The sequence below is a fragment of the Vicugna pacos genome, chromosome 7, assembly GCF_048564905.1.
Source record: "Vicugna pacos chromosome 7, VicPac4, whole genome shotgun sequence".
Lineage (NCBI taxonomy): Eukaryota > Metazoa > Chordata > Mammalia > Artiodactyla > Camelidae > Vicugna > Vicugna pacos.
In genome coordinates, this window is record NC_132993.1 from 7,815,180 (window position 1) to 7,833,290 (window position 18,111).

At 38.1% G+C, this 18,111-nt stretch overlaps 1 protein-coding gene across 3 annotated transcripts in view; it reads right to left on the bottom strand.

Annotated features, from left to right (window-relative positions):
* Window positions 1–5,955, bottom strand: part of CNTNAP2 (contactin associated protein 2) — a 1,225,886-nt gene extending 1,219,931 nt beyond the window's left edge. For 2 of the 3 annotated variants that reach the window (XR_012074163.1, XM_072964287.1), the window contains exon 1: window positions 5,768–5,846. Coding sequence is in view for 2 of the 3 variants with exons in the window: in XM_072964287.1 (XP_072820388.1) it covers window positions 5,768–5,827 (60 nt within the window). In the remaining variant the exon portion in view is untranslated. Of the gene's footprint in view, window positions 1–5,767 lie in introns of all 3 variants that reach the window. The other variant, XM_031674555.2, reaches the window with a different exon arrangement.
* Between the last annotated feature and the right edge of the window lie 12,156 nt (window positions 5,956–18,111).

The window sequence follows — 18,111 nt, forward strand, 5'->3', positions numbered from 1 at the left end:
CATAAACTCCAGCCCTCCTCCAAAGGAGGAGGATCACATTCTATAGCATAAACGTCACCCATTTAAAGAATATGATTTCAGAAGACTAAAGAAAAGTCAGCTTTTTATTCATTTGCTTATTATCTAGAAATCAGGAAAGCTGTGATTACGTCCTACCTATTTCAGTAGAAGATTCATCTACTGGTAATGACTTCCTGTAACAGAGAAGAACAAACCTAATCCATACTGGATCTATTCCATCAGCTCTAACCTCTGTGCTCTGTTGCCTGTGCTTAGTCAAGCTGGTTCTGCACCTTTTTGTAAAAGAATGTTGCCTAGAGCCTGAAATAGACAGGACAGCCCATTCTCCAGGCTCTGCTTCCCCGGCTTGACCTTTAAAAGTATAACAATTTTCATTCATATAGAGATAAACAGTTACAAACCACAGAGTAACATTTGTCTTGTTGGAAGTATACAGGAACATCGTGACCTGACCTAGGGGGACAGCCGCAAGGGAAAAAAGATTTGGGCTCTAAATTCCTCCCTGTAGGCATGCTAGAATTCCACTAAGTTAACACTTGAAAGGAGCAGAGACATGCATCTTAAATGAGGGAACTGCTATTTATTTAAAATATCTGTATGTACCTATCTATCAATACTGTATATAAATTTGCATTTGCTTGGAGCCATTTAGCTTCATGTTGCCTAAATCCAACCTTGATCTGAAAAGAAAAATATTAGCATCTCCATTATTTGAGTCCAGAATAAAATAAAACACCTGAGAAGACCCTTATGCTTAATGAGAACACTCGCTCTCTCAGAGAGCTCTCCAAGCAACCAAACACACTTTAAAAAGTTAGAACAATGGTTGCATATATCCTGTTTTGTCTCATAGATGAAAAATACACTAGACAATGAAGGATTACATACTGCTATTCCATTGCATGTAAGAAAAGTTATCCTATAAGATTATATCATTTTCCTTTTCCTAAATGTGTATGCCAACAATATATTCACTATTATTAATGACATCTTACATTTATCTTCCAAAGTTTTGGAAAGAACCATTAAACACATAACTATGTTGATTAGGATGCTTCTATATGTGTATAATATGTATAGAATATTGAGTGACTCACAAACTTGACACAAGACAAACTCTCATGACCTCTTAAAATGAGAATCTCACAACACAAATGTGTATTTAGGAAGGTGATCAAAATTCACTAGTAGAGGTATTACAGGATATGCAAAAGAATCCGGAATATCCACTCAACTTATTAAAATTCATGGGGCTTTAAAAATACCACCTGTTCTAAGAGGGGTGTAAACAGAAAAATCTATTTCACAGAAATAAGTCGATTCTAAATTCAGATTGGAAATTATTTTCTTCCATATAATTCCTAAAGATTTTCACCCTATTTATGCCAAGGGTCATTTTAGAAAGGGTTTAATGTCAATTAACTCTGGTATGTTTCATTTCTCAATAAGCTGTCTATAAAATTATGTGAATATGCCTGCCAGGTCTGTTCCCCAGGTGAGCGATTACAGCAACAATGCACGTGTTTACATAAACAAGCAAGGGAAATCCCCATCTATTGGTGGAAAAATTCCTTTCGTGCCCTACATGGAGAAGAGGCTGTTATTATGTGATGGAAGATACACGAGCAAGCGACAGGGCTAGTTGTCTTCCTCGGTGTCACATGCAGGAATCAATTCTAGAATTTTTTGGAAAGAATTTAAGTACACAATTGAGCTGTGAAACAGTTACATTATGTTTTACATTTATAACTGGAACAGATTTTTAAGTGATTTGGAAAATCAGTGCAACCACGACAACAAATGGCTGAAAAGATAGACTAATCCATTCATGATAAACAATGTCCCCTTACATGGCTCATTGGACACATGGCCACGATTATGGTAACAAATAATTGGTTACAGGCACTGCAGTGGTGCTTGGCACGGAGCTCGGTCTACCAGCCATGCCTCACAAGCCTGGCTGACACTAGCAATGGCCACTCCATGTGTTAACTGGAAATATGCCAGAGATTTGTCCACCCTCCTCTTCCTACTTTTTTAAGTCATGTTTCCTTCATCTAAAATATTTTCAGATATTTTAAATCATCAATAAGAGCAAACAGAGGTCAACTGGATCTGGGAAGGACAGAGGGGGACTAAAAATATCTGAAAATTGTAACTGACTATTGCTGAATACAAATACCACAGTAGTTTTGCAAAATGCTCCTAAGACTGGCAGTTGATAACACGCATTTCTAAGTCTTTGTAGCTTCTGAAAGTTCTTACACAATCTCACTTAAATCTCCCCAAAATTATCATTTCCATTTCTTAGATTAAAAATTTGAGGCACAAGAGACCCTTCCAATTTTAAAAACCAAATAAATGAAACCAGATACTTGAATTCAAGCCTTTTGAATCCATATCATGGTTTTCACTTTCCAAACATCTAGACAGAGGCCAATCTAGAAGGATGTTTCTTTATGCAAATATTAGCTGATAGGCTATTATTAAAAAAAAAAAAGAATACGTGTTCTAGCTATTGACTTGATATTCAGAAAATCAAAGAATTTACTGAATTAATCACTACTATTTCCTTTCCAGATTTTTTAATGTTTCAAATTTGTCAGAAACAAATGAATTTTTATGTGTGTATATGTAATGTATGTGGGGAAAGCATATAAAGGATAAAGAGATCTGACTTTTTAACACATCAAGCAAATTAATACTCTACTAATACTGCTTAGAGAATACAAACTTATATATCCCTGTGTTCTTGATAAGAATCTAACCATGTAATTTAAATACAATAACACATTTCTGTTCTGTGGGATTCGCCATCTAATACATTCAGTGGTTACTGATCTCAGACTGACACTATTAACAAAGGGGATTAAAACTGTTTTAAAAAAATAATTAGGGATATATAAGCATTTTCTCACCTTTTAATAAAACAATTTTTAAAAGAGAAAGAAAAGTGATGTTTACATTACAGGCAAATTTGTAGCATGTTACTATCCCACAAAAAATAAGAGTATGTAAGGAAGGCATTTGCTATGAGCACTCCAATTTCCTATTTTGGTTTGAAATATCGACATTCAAAATCAGTAATTTTATTTCCCAAGCAAAAAGAAATGCAGCCTCTTGGCAAAAATCGGCTGGAATTCTTATTTACTGTATGTTTAATGGACTTTGGGTAAGAAATGCTTACACAGACTACCTCCCTTCTAACAGGTTATACATAGGAAACCTGAGAAAGCCTTGAGAAGCACATCATAACAGGGGAAGATTTGAGTCTCTCAGTCGTGGGAGGAAAACTTTACATAAGCAGGGATGTGAAAGATAGTTTGGTGTCTGGCTTCAGCCCCTAACTGTGTTTTAGGTTAGAATCCACAGAGGATGAAAAGAGTGAGTGCACCACGGGCGGGGTGAGTGGTGACCGGAGCCTTGATCGTCTCCCCCCAGAGAAGCTTGGTGGTTGCTTGTCACTTGGTCAGTCTGTGTCTCTCTGCTTAACTTTAAGGAAGGTCCTTTGATTTCCTCTCCTACTGCTGTTTTTCACAGTAGATCTCCTCCAGCCTCATCTTAGCTACAGGCTGAAAACCAATCCACAACAGCGTTCTCAGTGCTGAATGTACATCAGAATGGCTGGGGGAGCTTTAGCCTCTGGACCCCTGTGTTGCATCTTAGACCATCCAGTTACAAATTTCTGGAAGTGGGACCCAACATTCATATGTTTCCAAGCTTTCTATGTTATTCTGTTGTACATCCAAGGTTGAAAACCACTTTTCTATAATTTATGCCTGAGACTTTGAATTATCTTAATTGTGAGATGAAGACCTTCCATGAAGAGCTTTCCCCTCTACTTGCTTCCTACGATTTACACATCCCGACATACAGGTGCCCTTGCCACACACTCATGGCTTAACAGAAGTTGTTTCTAAAGGACTACTCTGGCCCATAAGCTTTTTATTATCAGGATATTATATCCTTATTTCACAAGACAGGTGCTATCACTGGACACTGCTATGGAAATGCCCGCCTACCCCACCTAGGAGCAGTACACTCTGCCTACTAACAGAAATCACTTGAGGGCTTTTAAAATGCAAATTCTCCAGGAGTGGGCCCTGATGGGGTCAAAAATCTCCAGCGCTCTAATACTTAAATTAAAAAAAAAATTTCCTCTCATTCCTCTTCCTCCTCCTCCTTGTTGTTTAATATTGACGGCCTTACTTGATTTTGGTTATGACTTCTTTTTAAAATAATTAAACTAAAATAAATCCCTCAAAATTTAGCATTTTACAATAATTTATTTAAATGTTGTGAATATTTGATTGACTACACATACCTTTCTGGTTTAATTAAAATAGTTTAAGAGTAAATGGGTTAAACTTTATAGTGTTGTCTTAGAATGAAAGGATAAAATGCATATAGATCTGGAACGGGGGCTTAAACTCCTAATATAATATCGAGAATTTTCTTTTCTTGCCACTTATCACTGCTTCTACTTCTCTACATTATTTCTTCACAATTTCAATATTTCACCCAAAGTGAAGATCTGTTTCTAAAAATACCAGCATCATTAATCAAATTTCTACTTACATGATTCTGATCTAATTGGTCTGGCTGTGCCTGGCATCCAGATACTTCACATTCTTCACAGGAGACTCAAATGGAGACTGAGACCCACTGCCCTAAGCCCCGGATGGAAACTGCAGCCCAAGGAAACGGTTTCTTTGATCAACAAGCAAAAGTGAATAAACAGCGTCTCAGTGGTTTTTAATAGAAAAATATTGACAAGGGCACACGCGCGAACCTCAAAGCAAAGACTAGTAATATTTTAAAATATTTAAAACTAGGCAGAAGACGCACACTGTGGTGTCTGATGCGCTCAGGGCTATGGCTGGGCTTCCATTTGCTTTTTCTTTAAAAGAAAACGATTTTTCTATCTTACTTTTTCTCTCCATACATAAATGGTCAGTAGCTCCGGGGCGGTGCTTCATCCCAACAAGCCTGCACTGCAGCAAACGAGAAAACGGGACTGGGGCTGGCATCCGGCAGGAGGTGGACCCTTTCAGAGTCCGTGGTCCCCCAGCCCCAGGCCCATCGCTTCTCTGAGCCCTGTTGGCAACAGACCTTCTTAGACATCCTATTTTACTAAATATCTTCAACAGAAACAGTCTGAGGCCAGTAAGAGTGAGCGGGAGTAAGAAATGGAAACCTCAGTCAGGAAATTGTATTTTTTGTTTTCATTCTATTTGCTTAATTCCTGGTTCAGTATTTGGGAACAACTGCTACCACTGCAGATCTGTTCTACAGATAAAAATACAGTAATTTGAAATACTGTGTTTAAAGAAGTCTAGGGTTCAATCACCATTAAACTTTTTACCTAATACTTTTTTTTTCCAGCTTTCATCACAGTTTTGGGGGGAAGGTTTTGTTGTCTATGAAATATACCAGAAGTGGGGGAAGGGAACACGTTTACTTTGCAGGATAACAGTTTCCCATCACTAAGGAAAGACGCAGGTTGGGTGGGGCATACTGGCGTTTGGATTCATTTTACCACCTCCTTTTGCTTTGCTCAGATTTCCTCTCTCTCTCAGCAAGTACCGGAGGACAGAAACAGAAAGATAAGAAACAAAAACAGCTACACCAGGGCTGGGAGGGGCCAGGTGGCTGCTCCCCCAGCCCCAGGACACACCGAATCCACCACCATTCTCAAATATCTGCAACTCAACTCTGTGTCCTTGCCTTTCAGACAGTGACTCACCCAGATATTCCCATCTTGATGATAAGGTTTCCAGTTTCTCCCAGTGTCACTGTAGAGCATGCGGTACTGGGTCACCCAGTCCGAGCTGCTGTATCTTCCTTGGGTCGCCACGGCACTGATCTGCTTCCGATTGCCAAAGTCAACCTGCAGCCATTGGTAATGGTCACTGTCTGATGGAGACCATCCCCCAGCACCTGAATGAGGTAGAGGCAAGAGGGGAAAACAGTTATTTAACGGTGAACTTCTACAATTGACAGTGGATCATTCTACATCTTTTAACTGGCCGTGGTGGCACTATAGTTCACAGATACATTATGAAGCGTCCTTTACAGATGCCACTGGGACTTCAGCACATAGTCTTCCAGCTGGGCAACACTGACCCTCTAACCTCTTGATGGTATAATTATGTGCTCATTTTCTCCTGAGCAAAGGACTTCATAATTCCTCAATTAGGTTTTATTAGTACATGTCAAAGTCTAATTGGCTGAGGATTGATCAATTTACCATGAATTCTCCAACTAAAAATCACTAGGAAAAGATATGTAACCATCTATTCTTTCCTCCTGTAAGGACTTATCTTTTAGTAGATCACAAACGAAACAAAAAGCAATCATACACAACTCTGAAATATATTTTGCTTTAGGAAGTTTAGAACTCAAAGAATACTAGCTGATCTCAAGAAGAGGCCTAAACCGCCACGAAGTCCTTGGACTCCTGAGAACTAAGGTGTATAGTAAGTCAGGCAGTATGTTTACTAACACTTCAAAGGGACACAACCGTAGACCCTAGATAAACCCATTTCTAGGAAAATAATTTGAGTTACTAAATGAAGTGAAATTTCCTTTGGTAAAAATACACTAAATGATAGGTAAATAGTAAGAATGCAAAAAACATTTATTAGGAAAATAGCACTAACACAGAACAAAGACTCCTAATTTATAGCACTATGTAAAATAACTATGGTTGCACATAAACACATTACCGAAAATATGGCAAAGTGCTTAGCGCTAAGAGGCAATATAATTTTTTGAGCAAGTTTAGTTACTAATGGGAGTAAATAATAGAAAAATATTCAATAAACAATCCAATGTACAGTATATCAAAATATATGCATCACTTTTCAAATGAGGAACTTAAATGCTGAAAATAAAATATTTTATGAGGACTATGCTAATAAAAATCATGTTGGAAATCATCACTGATACATTATTCCCTGAATGATGTTTATATGGCTTATATTTCCACTTTCAGCTGTGACAGAACAGCTCTCCCACCACACCACACACAAAACAATTACAAACTTGACAAAATGTATACAGTTAACCTTTTAAGGGATTGGACAGCAGACAGCGTTGGACCCTGATCCACGAGAGAAGACAAACAAATGAGGTGACCCCTGCCAGCTTTCTGGCTTTCTGCCTGGTTCTCTTTCCGGATCATGGCACATGGAAGAATATTCCAAATGGAAACAGCAGCGTCACTGAGATGGAGACAGAGTAGAATTGAAGCTCCTGAGGAACCTGGAAATGGTAGGACAGGGTGCCAGGGAGAAGGCAGCTGTGCAGAGAAAGAGCTCTGGAAATGCACACGGGATCACCAGTGAGTCTCTGCAGTTCAGGCTCTGGGTGGATACTAAGCTGTGGATCAGCAGACCAAGACTCCACAAGACCAGGTAGACAGAGTTCTGAAATGAACAAGAGTCAGAGGCTGCACACGGCTCGGAGTACTTTGATTTCAGCCTGGACAAGAGTGAGAGAACTTGAACAACTCTAGGCATTCAGCAGAGATCTCAGAAAGGGAGAAGAATACTTTAGTCTTTAGAATAAGAGCCACTCAGGACACATCTGAACAGAGGTTGGTAACAAGCGTGGAAAAAGATCAATCTGACCCACAAATAAATTAACTCCTTGGTTGAAGAAAACTCATCACTCCACTAAAGAAGGCCATGAAAGTTCCATTCTCATGAAGCTTTCATAAAAACATGAAAGAAACACAAAAACATAATGTTCAGCATAAAAGTTTTAAACAATATTAGATATTTGAGGAAGCAGTAAAATGTGACTCATAACCGGAGAAAAGTCAATCAACAGAAATAGAATGAAAAATGACAGACAGGATGAAATTAGCAGAACAGGACTTTAAAACAGAGATTATGAATTAGTTCCATTATTTGAAAGAGAACATAGAAATATTGAAGAAACAAATATGAAAACTTAATAGAGAAAAGAAACAACAAAAGAGAACAAAATGGAAGTTTTTGACCTAAAACTTAACTCTGAAATAAAACACTTATTGGATGGGCTTAACAGCAGATTAGAAACTGAGAAGAAAACATGAGTGTATTCAAATACAGGGCTATATTAAACTACTCAAACTGAAGTTCAGAGAGGGTAAAATGTTCAAAGATGAACAATACTCCAGTAACCCACAGGGTAAAGTAAGTGTCTTAGCAAATATGCAAAAGGAGTACCAAAGGCAGAGAGCGTAGAGACTGAGGCAGAAAAAGTACATAAGAAGAAATAATAGCTGTAAAGTATAAACCTGAATATCTGAGGAATTCACTGAACTCTAAGCAGCATAAATACAAAGGAAAATACATCAAGGCACATCACAGGCAACTGGTAAAGAACAATGCTAAAGAGAAAATTATACAAAGTGTCTAGAGGACAATAACATCCAGCAATAGCAGTGCAAGCCAGTGAGCAGGGGAACAACGCACCTGAAGCGATGAGAAGAATAGAAGAAGAAAATGTCAACTTAAAATCCTACACCCAACAAAAATAGCCTTTAAACGTGAAAGTGACATAATGATATTTACAACAAACACCGAGCGAATTCATCACCCATCGGTATGTTCTATAAGAAACGTGGATGTTTCAGCTTCAGGGAAAACGTACCATATGGAAATTCACATCGACATGAAGAAACAAATGCTGAAAACAGTAAACATGTCAGTGAATATAAAATATTTGTTCATGTTTTTAAATGTCTTTAAAAGATAATTGAGTGTTTGTAACAAAAATAGTAACAATGACTTGGAGGGTTTATAACACCTGTAGAAGGAACATGTGTGACTACAATAGCACAAAGGATAGGAGCCAAGGAAAACAAAACCTGTACTGAGTTCTTTATACTATATTTGAAGTGATTCAGTATTACCTGAAGGTAGTGAACCCGACACCGAGGGTCTGCAAACCTCCTGGGAAGGGTTAACCACTTAATGTTTTAGGCTTTGCAGACCATCTACTTCTGTTATAACTGCTAAACTCTGCTGTAGTAGCGTGAAGCAGCCACAGACGATCCAGAAACAAGAGAGAGATAGTGTTCAAATAAAACTTTATTAATAAAGACAAATGTCTCGCCAGAGGGCTGTGATGTGTCAATCTCTGTCCAACATCAACCTCTAAAAAGAAAGGAAATTTTACAATCTGTGCATTTCACTTATCTAAATTATACTTCCAAAAACATTTGAAAAGATTTATGTATATAATGTACGTGTGAATATATTTAGCCTACCTAGGTGCTATCTGTAGAATGTGTGTATAACTACATAGTAACTACTTTCTCAGTCTTCATTCTCCTATTTCTTCAAACCACACTTCTCCAACAATGATCTTTCTAGAATACAAATCTAATCATATTTCATCCCAGCTCAATATTTCAGTTGATCCTCATTGCCTCTTGAAATAAATGGTCCACACCCCCACACCCCAAAGACACACCTGGAACACACCCTCTACACTCACACATATCCTCGCTCGACCAAACCTGGACAATTATTATTTCTCCTTCAAAGATAAGCATGTTCACTTCAAATATCACCTCTGTAGTAGATGCTGTGATGTGCTATTCGGACTGTCCTTTATGACTGGTGGACTGCTCTCAGACACTTAGAGTGCCGCCAGAGTCAGCAGTGAGCACTCATTCCCCTTCAGGAATTCACTTGTTAAAAAAGAGTCAGCTTACACAAGTCGCTGCCCCTCCTGGGGTTGGACAGATGCAATGACCAGCCTACCAGGGGCTATAAAGGGTCGGTCCCCTTGCCTCAACTTGGGAAAACTCCAAAGGATCATCGTGGCCTCAGAGCTCCCTGCAGAATCTCAGCTCCTGGGAGCTTCCATTGGGACTGCACTGCATCTCACCTACTCCCTCTGCCTATTTCTGCTCCATTCCCTTCCCCTCCACGGGTCTTCATCCCAAAGGGACTCCCTAAAAATTTTCCTGCATGCTCTTCTCCATCTCAGAATTTGTGTCTTAGGAAATCCAGTCTGCAGTATTTTCTTGAAACTGCTTTCTTTCTAATCTGCTCACTAACAATATGGGTTAGTCACCTCCACTTTGTACTTTGTTATTTCTATGCTGTTTTTTTTTTCTCTCTATTGTAGTATCTAATATTTCCAATAGTCATATATCATTCTTGTGTCTATTTTACCAAGAATTCTGTAAAATTTTAGAGGAGCCATATGAATTGGGGTGATAACAATATACACAGTCATCAAGAGATCATACATATATTTTCTTATCTGTTAAATACACAGTTCCAAACCTGAGAGAAATCCTACACTCAATTGCACATAACGATCTATCAATGCATTACTAAAAGCAACACAGTGATTTGGTCATTGAAGTAAACAAGCAATTATTACTGTGAATGAAATGAAAAAAAATGCGCAATTGATTGGTGGAATTTAGAATATTTCTCCTAACTAGTTCTGCAAAAAAAAAAATACAGAATATATTTTTTAAGTTACCCATTTTTTCTACATTCCAATCTTTCAATAAGGAAGCAGTTAACATACAGCAATTTAATCCAATTTATCTCATTACTCAAAAAAACAGAATTTATTGTCAACTTTGAGGGAAGCAAAAAATCCAAAAGCAGTGAAAATGTGAGTTAAAACTTATTCCTTAGCAGAAGTGTATTTGGGGAGAACGGTGGTTAACCTCATGGGGAGGGCGAACGTCAGGCTTTCATGAGGAACATGGTAGAAAGATCGATGAGAAAGTTCCTGTTTCTCTTTGATCTATCTAGCCATGTAATTGGGATGTTGATTATTTTGTTCATTTGGCTTGTGAAATGTGTAACCTCTATCGAGCCAAGGATTAAGGGCAATACCTCTTTCGTGACAAAAACCTCAGGAAAATGGGATATAAGAGCAGACGTGCTCCCCCAAGGTACAGTGGAGAATATAAGAAAGAGGGCAGCAAAAATATGACAATGTATACATGTACGTATATGCTTGACTGGGACATTGTGCTGTACACCAGAAACTGACATGTTGTAACTGACTGTACTTCAATATAAATAAATAAATAAAGGTCCAACATTACCGAAAAAAAAGAAATGAGGGCAGCAGTGTTCTCTGTGGATATTATGGTAGCTCAGAGGAGCTAAGTGGAAAGTTGAAGAGGAGACAGAGGAAGTGGAATTACAGAATAATCATAAACTCTTAATTTCTAAGACGGTTTAAGAATAACTCTTATATCCAGAAAGAGAATGAAAAATACCATGTGATATCACTTATATGAAGAATCTAAAAAAAAAAAAAAAAAGGACACAAGGACACAACTTATTTACAAAACAGAAACAAACTCATAGACAGAGAACAAACTTATGGTTACCAAGGGGATAAAGGAGGTGGGAACAGATGAATTGGGAGTTCGAGATTTGCACCTCTTAGCTATCTTGATTGTAGTGGTGATTTCATGAGTGTATACATCTATCAAAATTCTTCAAATTGTACATCTGAAATATCTATAGTTTACAGGAATTATACCACAATAAAGTTGTTTTAAAAAAACTAATAAAAACAAAACAATACAAAACAAAAACAAAAGAATAACTCTTACGTAGAAATAACAGAACCAAAAATACCTATGAAATAACTTGTACATTGTTAGAATGTCTTGAAAACATGTGTACTTATACGGATAAGGGTTACCATTCCCTGAACGGCAGGATGCTGTTCCCTCCCTCCCTTTCCCCCTGCCCAGTCTCCCCTCCCCCTCACCCTCTCCATCCCTCCCTCTCTTTCTCTCTCTCCTTTTTGCTCTCGCTCACACACACACATTTCTCCCCCTCCACATCCATGTGCGCACGTGTGTGTGAACTACAAAAAGGCTTGGTGTTTGCATTCTGGAAGCCCAGTCTACTGGGGTTACTTGAGTGAAGGATTATAATAGAGAACTTAGAAAGACAGATGAAACCAACACTCTAATCTTACTGATGGCTCCTAATTGTGACAGCCATGTCTGCTCTGTAATTTGAAAATGAGTTCCTCTGGGAGGAAAGAGAAACCTGGTGTGCAGTTCACGAGAGGGCTTGGAGGCTCCCTTCCGGTGATAAATGGCTCCTGTGTAAACACGATGCCCAAGCCGGTGGTTACAACTCCACCAGGGACTGTAAGCCTCAATTCTAATTTAAAAGAAAGAGGTAGAAAAAAATTTAATTGAGGATAGAACTACCTTTAATAACTGGTTAATGCAATATGTATCAGATGAAAAGAATAAATTGAAAGGAGATTTTCAGGCCAGATAGCATTATGGGTTTGGGCTTAGAGGCCTCCTTCTGCTCTAAACATACAGTATTTTGAGATAAGATAGATAAAAAGAAAATTGAAAAGACATAGCCAGGATCAAAAACGAGATCAGCATCTCCAGGCTCAAGAAATGCAGCCAAAATGCAAAGCAGTGAGGAGGACCGTAGCCGACGTCTGCTGAGCCGGGGTTGGAGACACGCAGAGGCAGAGGGGCATCTGGCTCCCGGGGCGCATCGGTGAATGTTCGTCCCTCTGTGTCAGAGAGACGAAGCCTGAGTTCAGGCTGGAAGCCACATGAGCCCAGGACTATCGTGCCTGTGAAAAGAGACTGAAAATAGATGCTTCCCGACTTAGAGAAATGGCTAACGTGAGACTGGACGCCCTAGTTAGAACACAGGCATATCTGAGCCAAGGGAAGGCACCCACTGGCCTGGTGACAGGACCTGGGATGCCCGAGGAACACTGCCACACAAAGGCACAAGGTCGTCCGTGTAAGCCGTGGTTCTGGACTGAGGGCCTGGGGAGCTGTGTAGAGAAGTCACAAAACTACAGGGGAGAAAAGAAGGCGAGAGAGACAGCTGTCTTTCAAGAAGAATGTGCAAACCAGAATTTAAAATCACAGAGAAGAGGCGGGGAGGGTGTATGGTAGAGTGAGAGAGTGTGTGCTTAGCATGCACAAGGTCCTGGGTTCAATCCCCAGTTCCTCCACTAAGATAAGTAAATAAAATAAACCTATTACCTCTCCCCCTAAAAGAAACAGAATCACAGGAAAGAAAACAAATGCCACAAAAGGCAGCTAATAAAATCACAACTTCAATGCCAACCAATTCTAGATGTGATAGCAACTGAGGAGGAGGGGAAATAAATGTTTTAGGGGCTCAACTATATCACATAAATAGTGCCATCCATTAAAAAGTAGCAGTAATGATCAGCTACAACAGGTGAAAAATAAAATATTTACAGACAGGTAGTAAAAGGAACCAGAAAGTGGTCTTAGAAGTAAAAAATGTTGTCATTGATAGAAAAATAACCTCACAAGAGGAAAATCCTGAAATTATATATGTCAGAAATAATCAGCTGAAGGGTGATATTGGAAGATTCATTCAAAAGTCAACACTGGAAAACACAAAATGAGTTTGAGAACTTGGTTCCAACCAAGATGGAATGACAGGAATTGAACTTACTTTCTCACCGGAAGCAATGAAAAAGCAGACAAAATATGTGAAATAATGGTTCGCAAGACAAGATACGAGGCAACAAAGAGCAGCGATCCCTGAGGAACAGGACGTAAATGAAGTGAGTCCTACTCCTGCAGCTTCCTGTCTTGAAAGAGTTTCCAGGCTGAGACCCAGGGAAGACCTCAGATAGAAACTGACAGAATCCCTGACTGAGAAGACAGAGCTGTGAGTTGGGGAGATCAAGGTGGCTGGAGTTAGAAGCCAAGAAAAGAGCTGCACAGAAGAATAAGTCTAAAAAGCATCAGGCTGAGCTCAAGGGATAACCCTTTGAGTCTTCAGCTGAGTAATGATTAGCAAGTGCCACAGCTGGGCAAAGAATCATCTGAGTGAATGAAGGCACTCATGCTTTGTACGACTTCCCACTTGATCCCACCATCCCACTCCTGGGTATTTTCCCAAGAAAAAATAAAGCAGATGAACATACACATTTCTGTACGTGAACATTCACAGCAGCTTTATTTATAATGGCCCAAAGCTGGAAACAGCCCAAATGTCCATGAACAGATGAGTGGGTAAACAAATTGCGTATGCCCATGTGGTGGAATACTATTCAGCAGTGAAAAGGGAAAGGGCATTGATACACATTGCCTGATTAATATCAAGATAACTATGCTGAGTGAAAGGATCCGGGGGAAAACGCATGCTGTACCATTTATATCGACTTCTAGGAAATGCAAATTGATATACAGGAACAAAAGCAGATCAATATTGCCTGGGGAAGGGGGATAAAAGGGGAGAAGGAAGACGTAATAAAGTGTCAAAAGTAAACATTTGGGGTGATGGATATATTCATTCTCTTGATTGTGGTGATGGTTTCATGGGTGTACACATACATAAAAATGATCAAATTGCACTATTTAAATATGTACATATAGCATATGTTGATGATAAATCAATTAAGCTTTAAAATCTGTGAGAGTAAACAGACATGGAGGGTAAAGTAGGAATTTCAGTGATAAGTGTAAAAGTTTTAGAGTAAACAAACGCTTGGAATAAAAATTTCAAAAAGTAATGATTTTAATTTTTTTCAAAATTAAAAAATAAAAAAATGATGCGCCTCCAATGAAAAGACGCTGTGAACACTGAAAAGCATCTGTAAAATGAGCGTCCCGTGAAAAGTGTATTGTGAGGTGCAAAGGAAAGCTATTCTAAAGTAATAAGATTGATGACATATGACATTTACAAAATAACGTTTAAGCACACAATTATGAAAGATCTCACCAATAAAGAAAAAATAGTTGATGTCTTAAGAAGCACTAAAAGTTGCTTGCTAATGAGCTCAGATTTTATTTACAGCGGGAACAAGCAGCTAGAAGGTGTGGCAGGTGACCTACCTATGAGAAGTAAGATGAATAAGTTTCAACCAAGTGTGGACACTTGTTGATTGGAAGTAGCCAGAGAGGAGAGCCTTGGCCATCAATTTATTTCTGTCATGAGCTAAAGAAGGGAAAACTGTCATGCCACTGTCATTCCTAAAATGTGGGATAAACGAATGCTTATATAAATAATGCTAAAATAAAAGTGTTAAAACTGCTTTTGAAACAAAACAGAAGAAAAAAGATGTGATTTTTATCAGATATTAGATGGCAGCAACACAGAATGGCTTGCCTCCCCTTTCTCCAACAGAACAACAGTTTTCAAAACATTCTAGGAACAGCAGAACTTAGAAGTGAGTACAGGGAATTACACCCTGAGACAAGTTTGGACATAATAAGAAAAGCATAGCTGCTTTAATGTTTTTAAATATTCAGATTATATCTCAAAGGAGTGGTATTACTCATAAATGTGACCTTAGCTTTCTTGACTATCAAAGAAGCTGCCAGAAAAGCAAAAAGAGCCAAAAACAAACAAACAAAAATAAACATCCTCACTCCAAAAAAAGAAAAAAAAACCCATAAATTTTCAAAACAAGGGACTTAGGAAAAAATAGACAAGAAAGCTTTTCTTTAAAATCTGGTTCGTAGGTTATGAACATCTATAATAAAAGGGAAATGGCGGATTGGATACCTGCTGGTGCTGGTGGATTATAAAGGTTTCCTATTGTGATCACATTCTTTGTTCACGAGGAGATGGTAAATTCCATAGCAGTTATCTCCAAGTTCATTTTAGCAAAGCATTTGGCAATATCTCTGATAACTATACAATGGTCAAATGTGGTCTGGAAAATAACAGTTTTAGGTAAATTCAAAAGTGGTTTATAATTATGCCCCAAATATGTTGATTAATGACTATGTCAACTTGAAGAGAGGTCCTAATGATGTGCCACGGGCTCTCATCCTGTATACTGTCATTTTTAATATTTTTATTATCTAAGGCATGGGAGACACGCTTATGAAATTTGTCAGTTACATAAAGCTGGAAAAGAGACCTAATATGATAACTATGATATTATGAATTATGATGTAAAATGTTCCTGACTGGCTGGAAATCTGAGTTTGTACTGGCAAAATCTGTTTTAACATTGGTAATAAACTAAAATGCCCATTTTGAATAGATGCATTACCCACTTCATTATTAAGGTGTATGATGCTCAGAAATCATTACACAAATTAATTTACTTTATGGGTAAGACAGTGTTAAAATTATGGCATCTAACTATAGTATCAAATTTGCAGTAGTGCATTCCTAACATTTTTGATACATTTTAATTAAGGCTTTACACATAGAAAACACAAAGAAACCACAAGCATATAGTATGAGGAATTACCACAAAATGAACATAACCATACAATCACCACCCAGATCTATAAAGAAATCATTGCCAACAACCCAGTAGCTCTTACTGTGTCTCTTCCCGAGCATGGTCACCTCTCTCCTCCCCAGTGAACTGCCCTGGAGTTTCACCCATTGCTCGTGTTTAGCAGGAGACCACTCATTTCTTTGCTGCCTAATATTACATTGTGTAATACAGCACTCCCTACTGATCACTCCAGTGTTGAACATGTGGATATTTCCAGTTTGGAGATGTTACGAATAATACTGCCATCAACATTCTAGCTCATGTTTTTGAGCATCTCTTTCTGCATTTCTGTGCCCAGGAGAGGAATTATGGGTCCAAAACTTTTTGCATTTTTAAATTTAGTCAGTTTTGCCACAACATTTTCAAAGAAGTCAAACAGATTTTTATCCCCCGCCCTCATACGCCCCAGTAGTGTTATAAGAGTTTCTGTTTTCCCACATCTGTGCCAAAACTTGGTATGGTTAGCCAACTTTTTTTTTTTAGTTTAGACATTCCAGATTATTTCAGGTTTGCTATGCATTTTCCTCATAACTACCTTCATTCTGTTGATACCAAGACTTATTATAAAACAATTGTAAATTAAGATGAAAGTATTATGGATGCAAGGATAGGCAAATGGTCCAAATAAACAAAGTTCAGATTCCTGAAACAAAACCACAAGTATACATGTGTGTATCAGCACTTCATCTGTGAAAAAGGCAGCATAGGAAAATAGTTCAGAGAATGGAGGTATTTTTCAATAATAAATTCAGGGTCATTTGGGTATTCACACACACACAAAAATGAAATGGGGCTCTGCCTTATAGTATACTCAAAAATCAAGTGAAAAAATGTGTAGATCTAATTGTGAAAAGTACAACGTTGAACCTTGCAGAAGATGATGTAGGAGAAAAACATGATACTCTTGGGGCTGGGAAAGGTTTCTTAAACTGGAAGCAAAAGCACTAGCTCTCTAGGGAAAGGTAGATAAATTAGATTTTATTAAAATTAGAAATTATTATCAAAAGACACTAATAAGAAAGTCAAACGGCTAACCATGGGCTGGGGGAAGTATTTCCAAACATAAAACAAGGAAAATGCTCATGTCCAAAGTGTATAAACAAGTCCTACACAAATCAATACGAATCATTTAGACAAGCCAATTTAAAAAATGGACAAGGAACCTTACTCAACAGGCAGTTCAATAGAAAAGGACTACAAGCTATAAAACATGAAAAGGCGCTCAACGTCACGGCTTGATAAAAAAAAAAAACTTAAAAAAAAAAAGCTAAGAATGTTCAAAAAGAGTAACTAGAAGGATGAGAGAACTTAATCTTACACTATTGCTTTGAAGGGGCCAAAGATGATGAAACTTTGTAAGATAAAATAAAAAAGTAACGTACCTTCCATCTTCTACTGTTTGAAAGAATAGAGATAGAAAGTTTCCCAGTCACGGAACAATGCAAAACATTCCAGAAGTATCCAGGCTTTATGTATAAGGACGATGTAGCTTTGATCCGCACTTGTGAAATTAGTATTTTGCTTTGGCTAAGTGAGTATTTTACTTTTTAACCCAACTCTAAGTTGCATTTGCCTGTCCATAGATTACTCATTATACCACAAATTCTTTTCATTCCGGAATCTGACCAACGAGGAAAATTGAGTATCAAACTGATTTGAACAAATCTGAACCAAATGCTTTGCTAGGGGGACAAAAGTTTCCTTATTACACATGATTGTGTCTCGGAAGGTCCAGCATACTGCGCCAAGAAAATCAGCAAGGCGGTCTCTTCGCAATTTTGATAATATCCAGATATGAATTATATCATTAGCATCAGTAAATTTTCT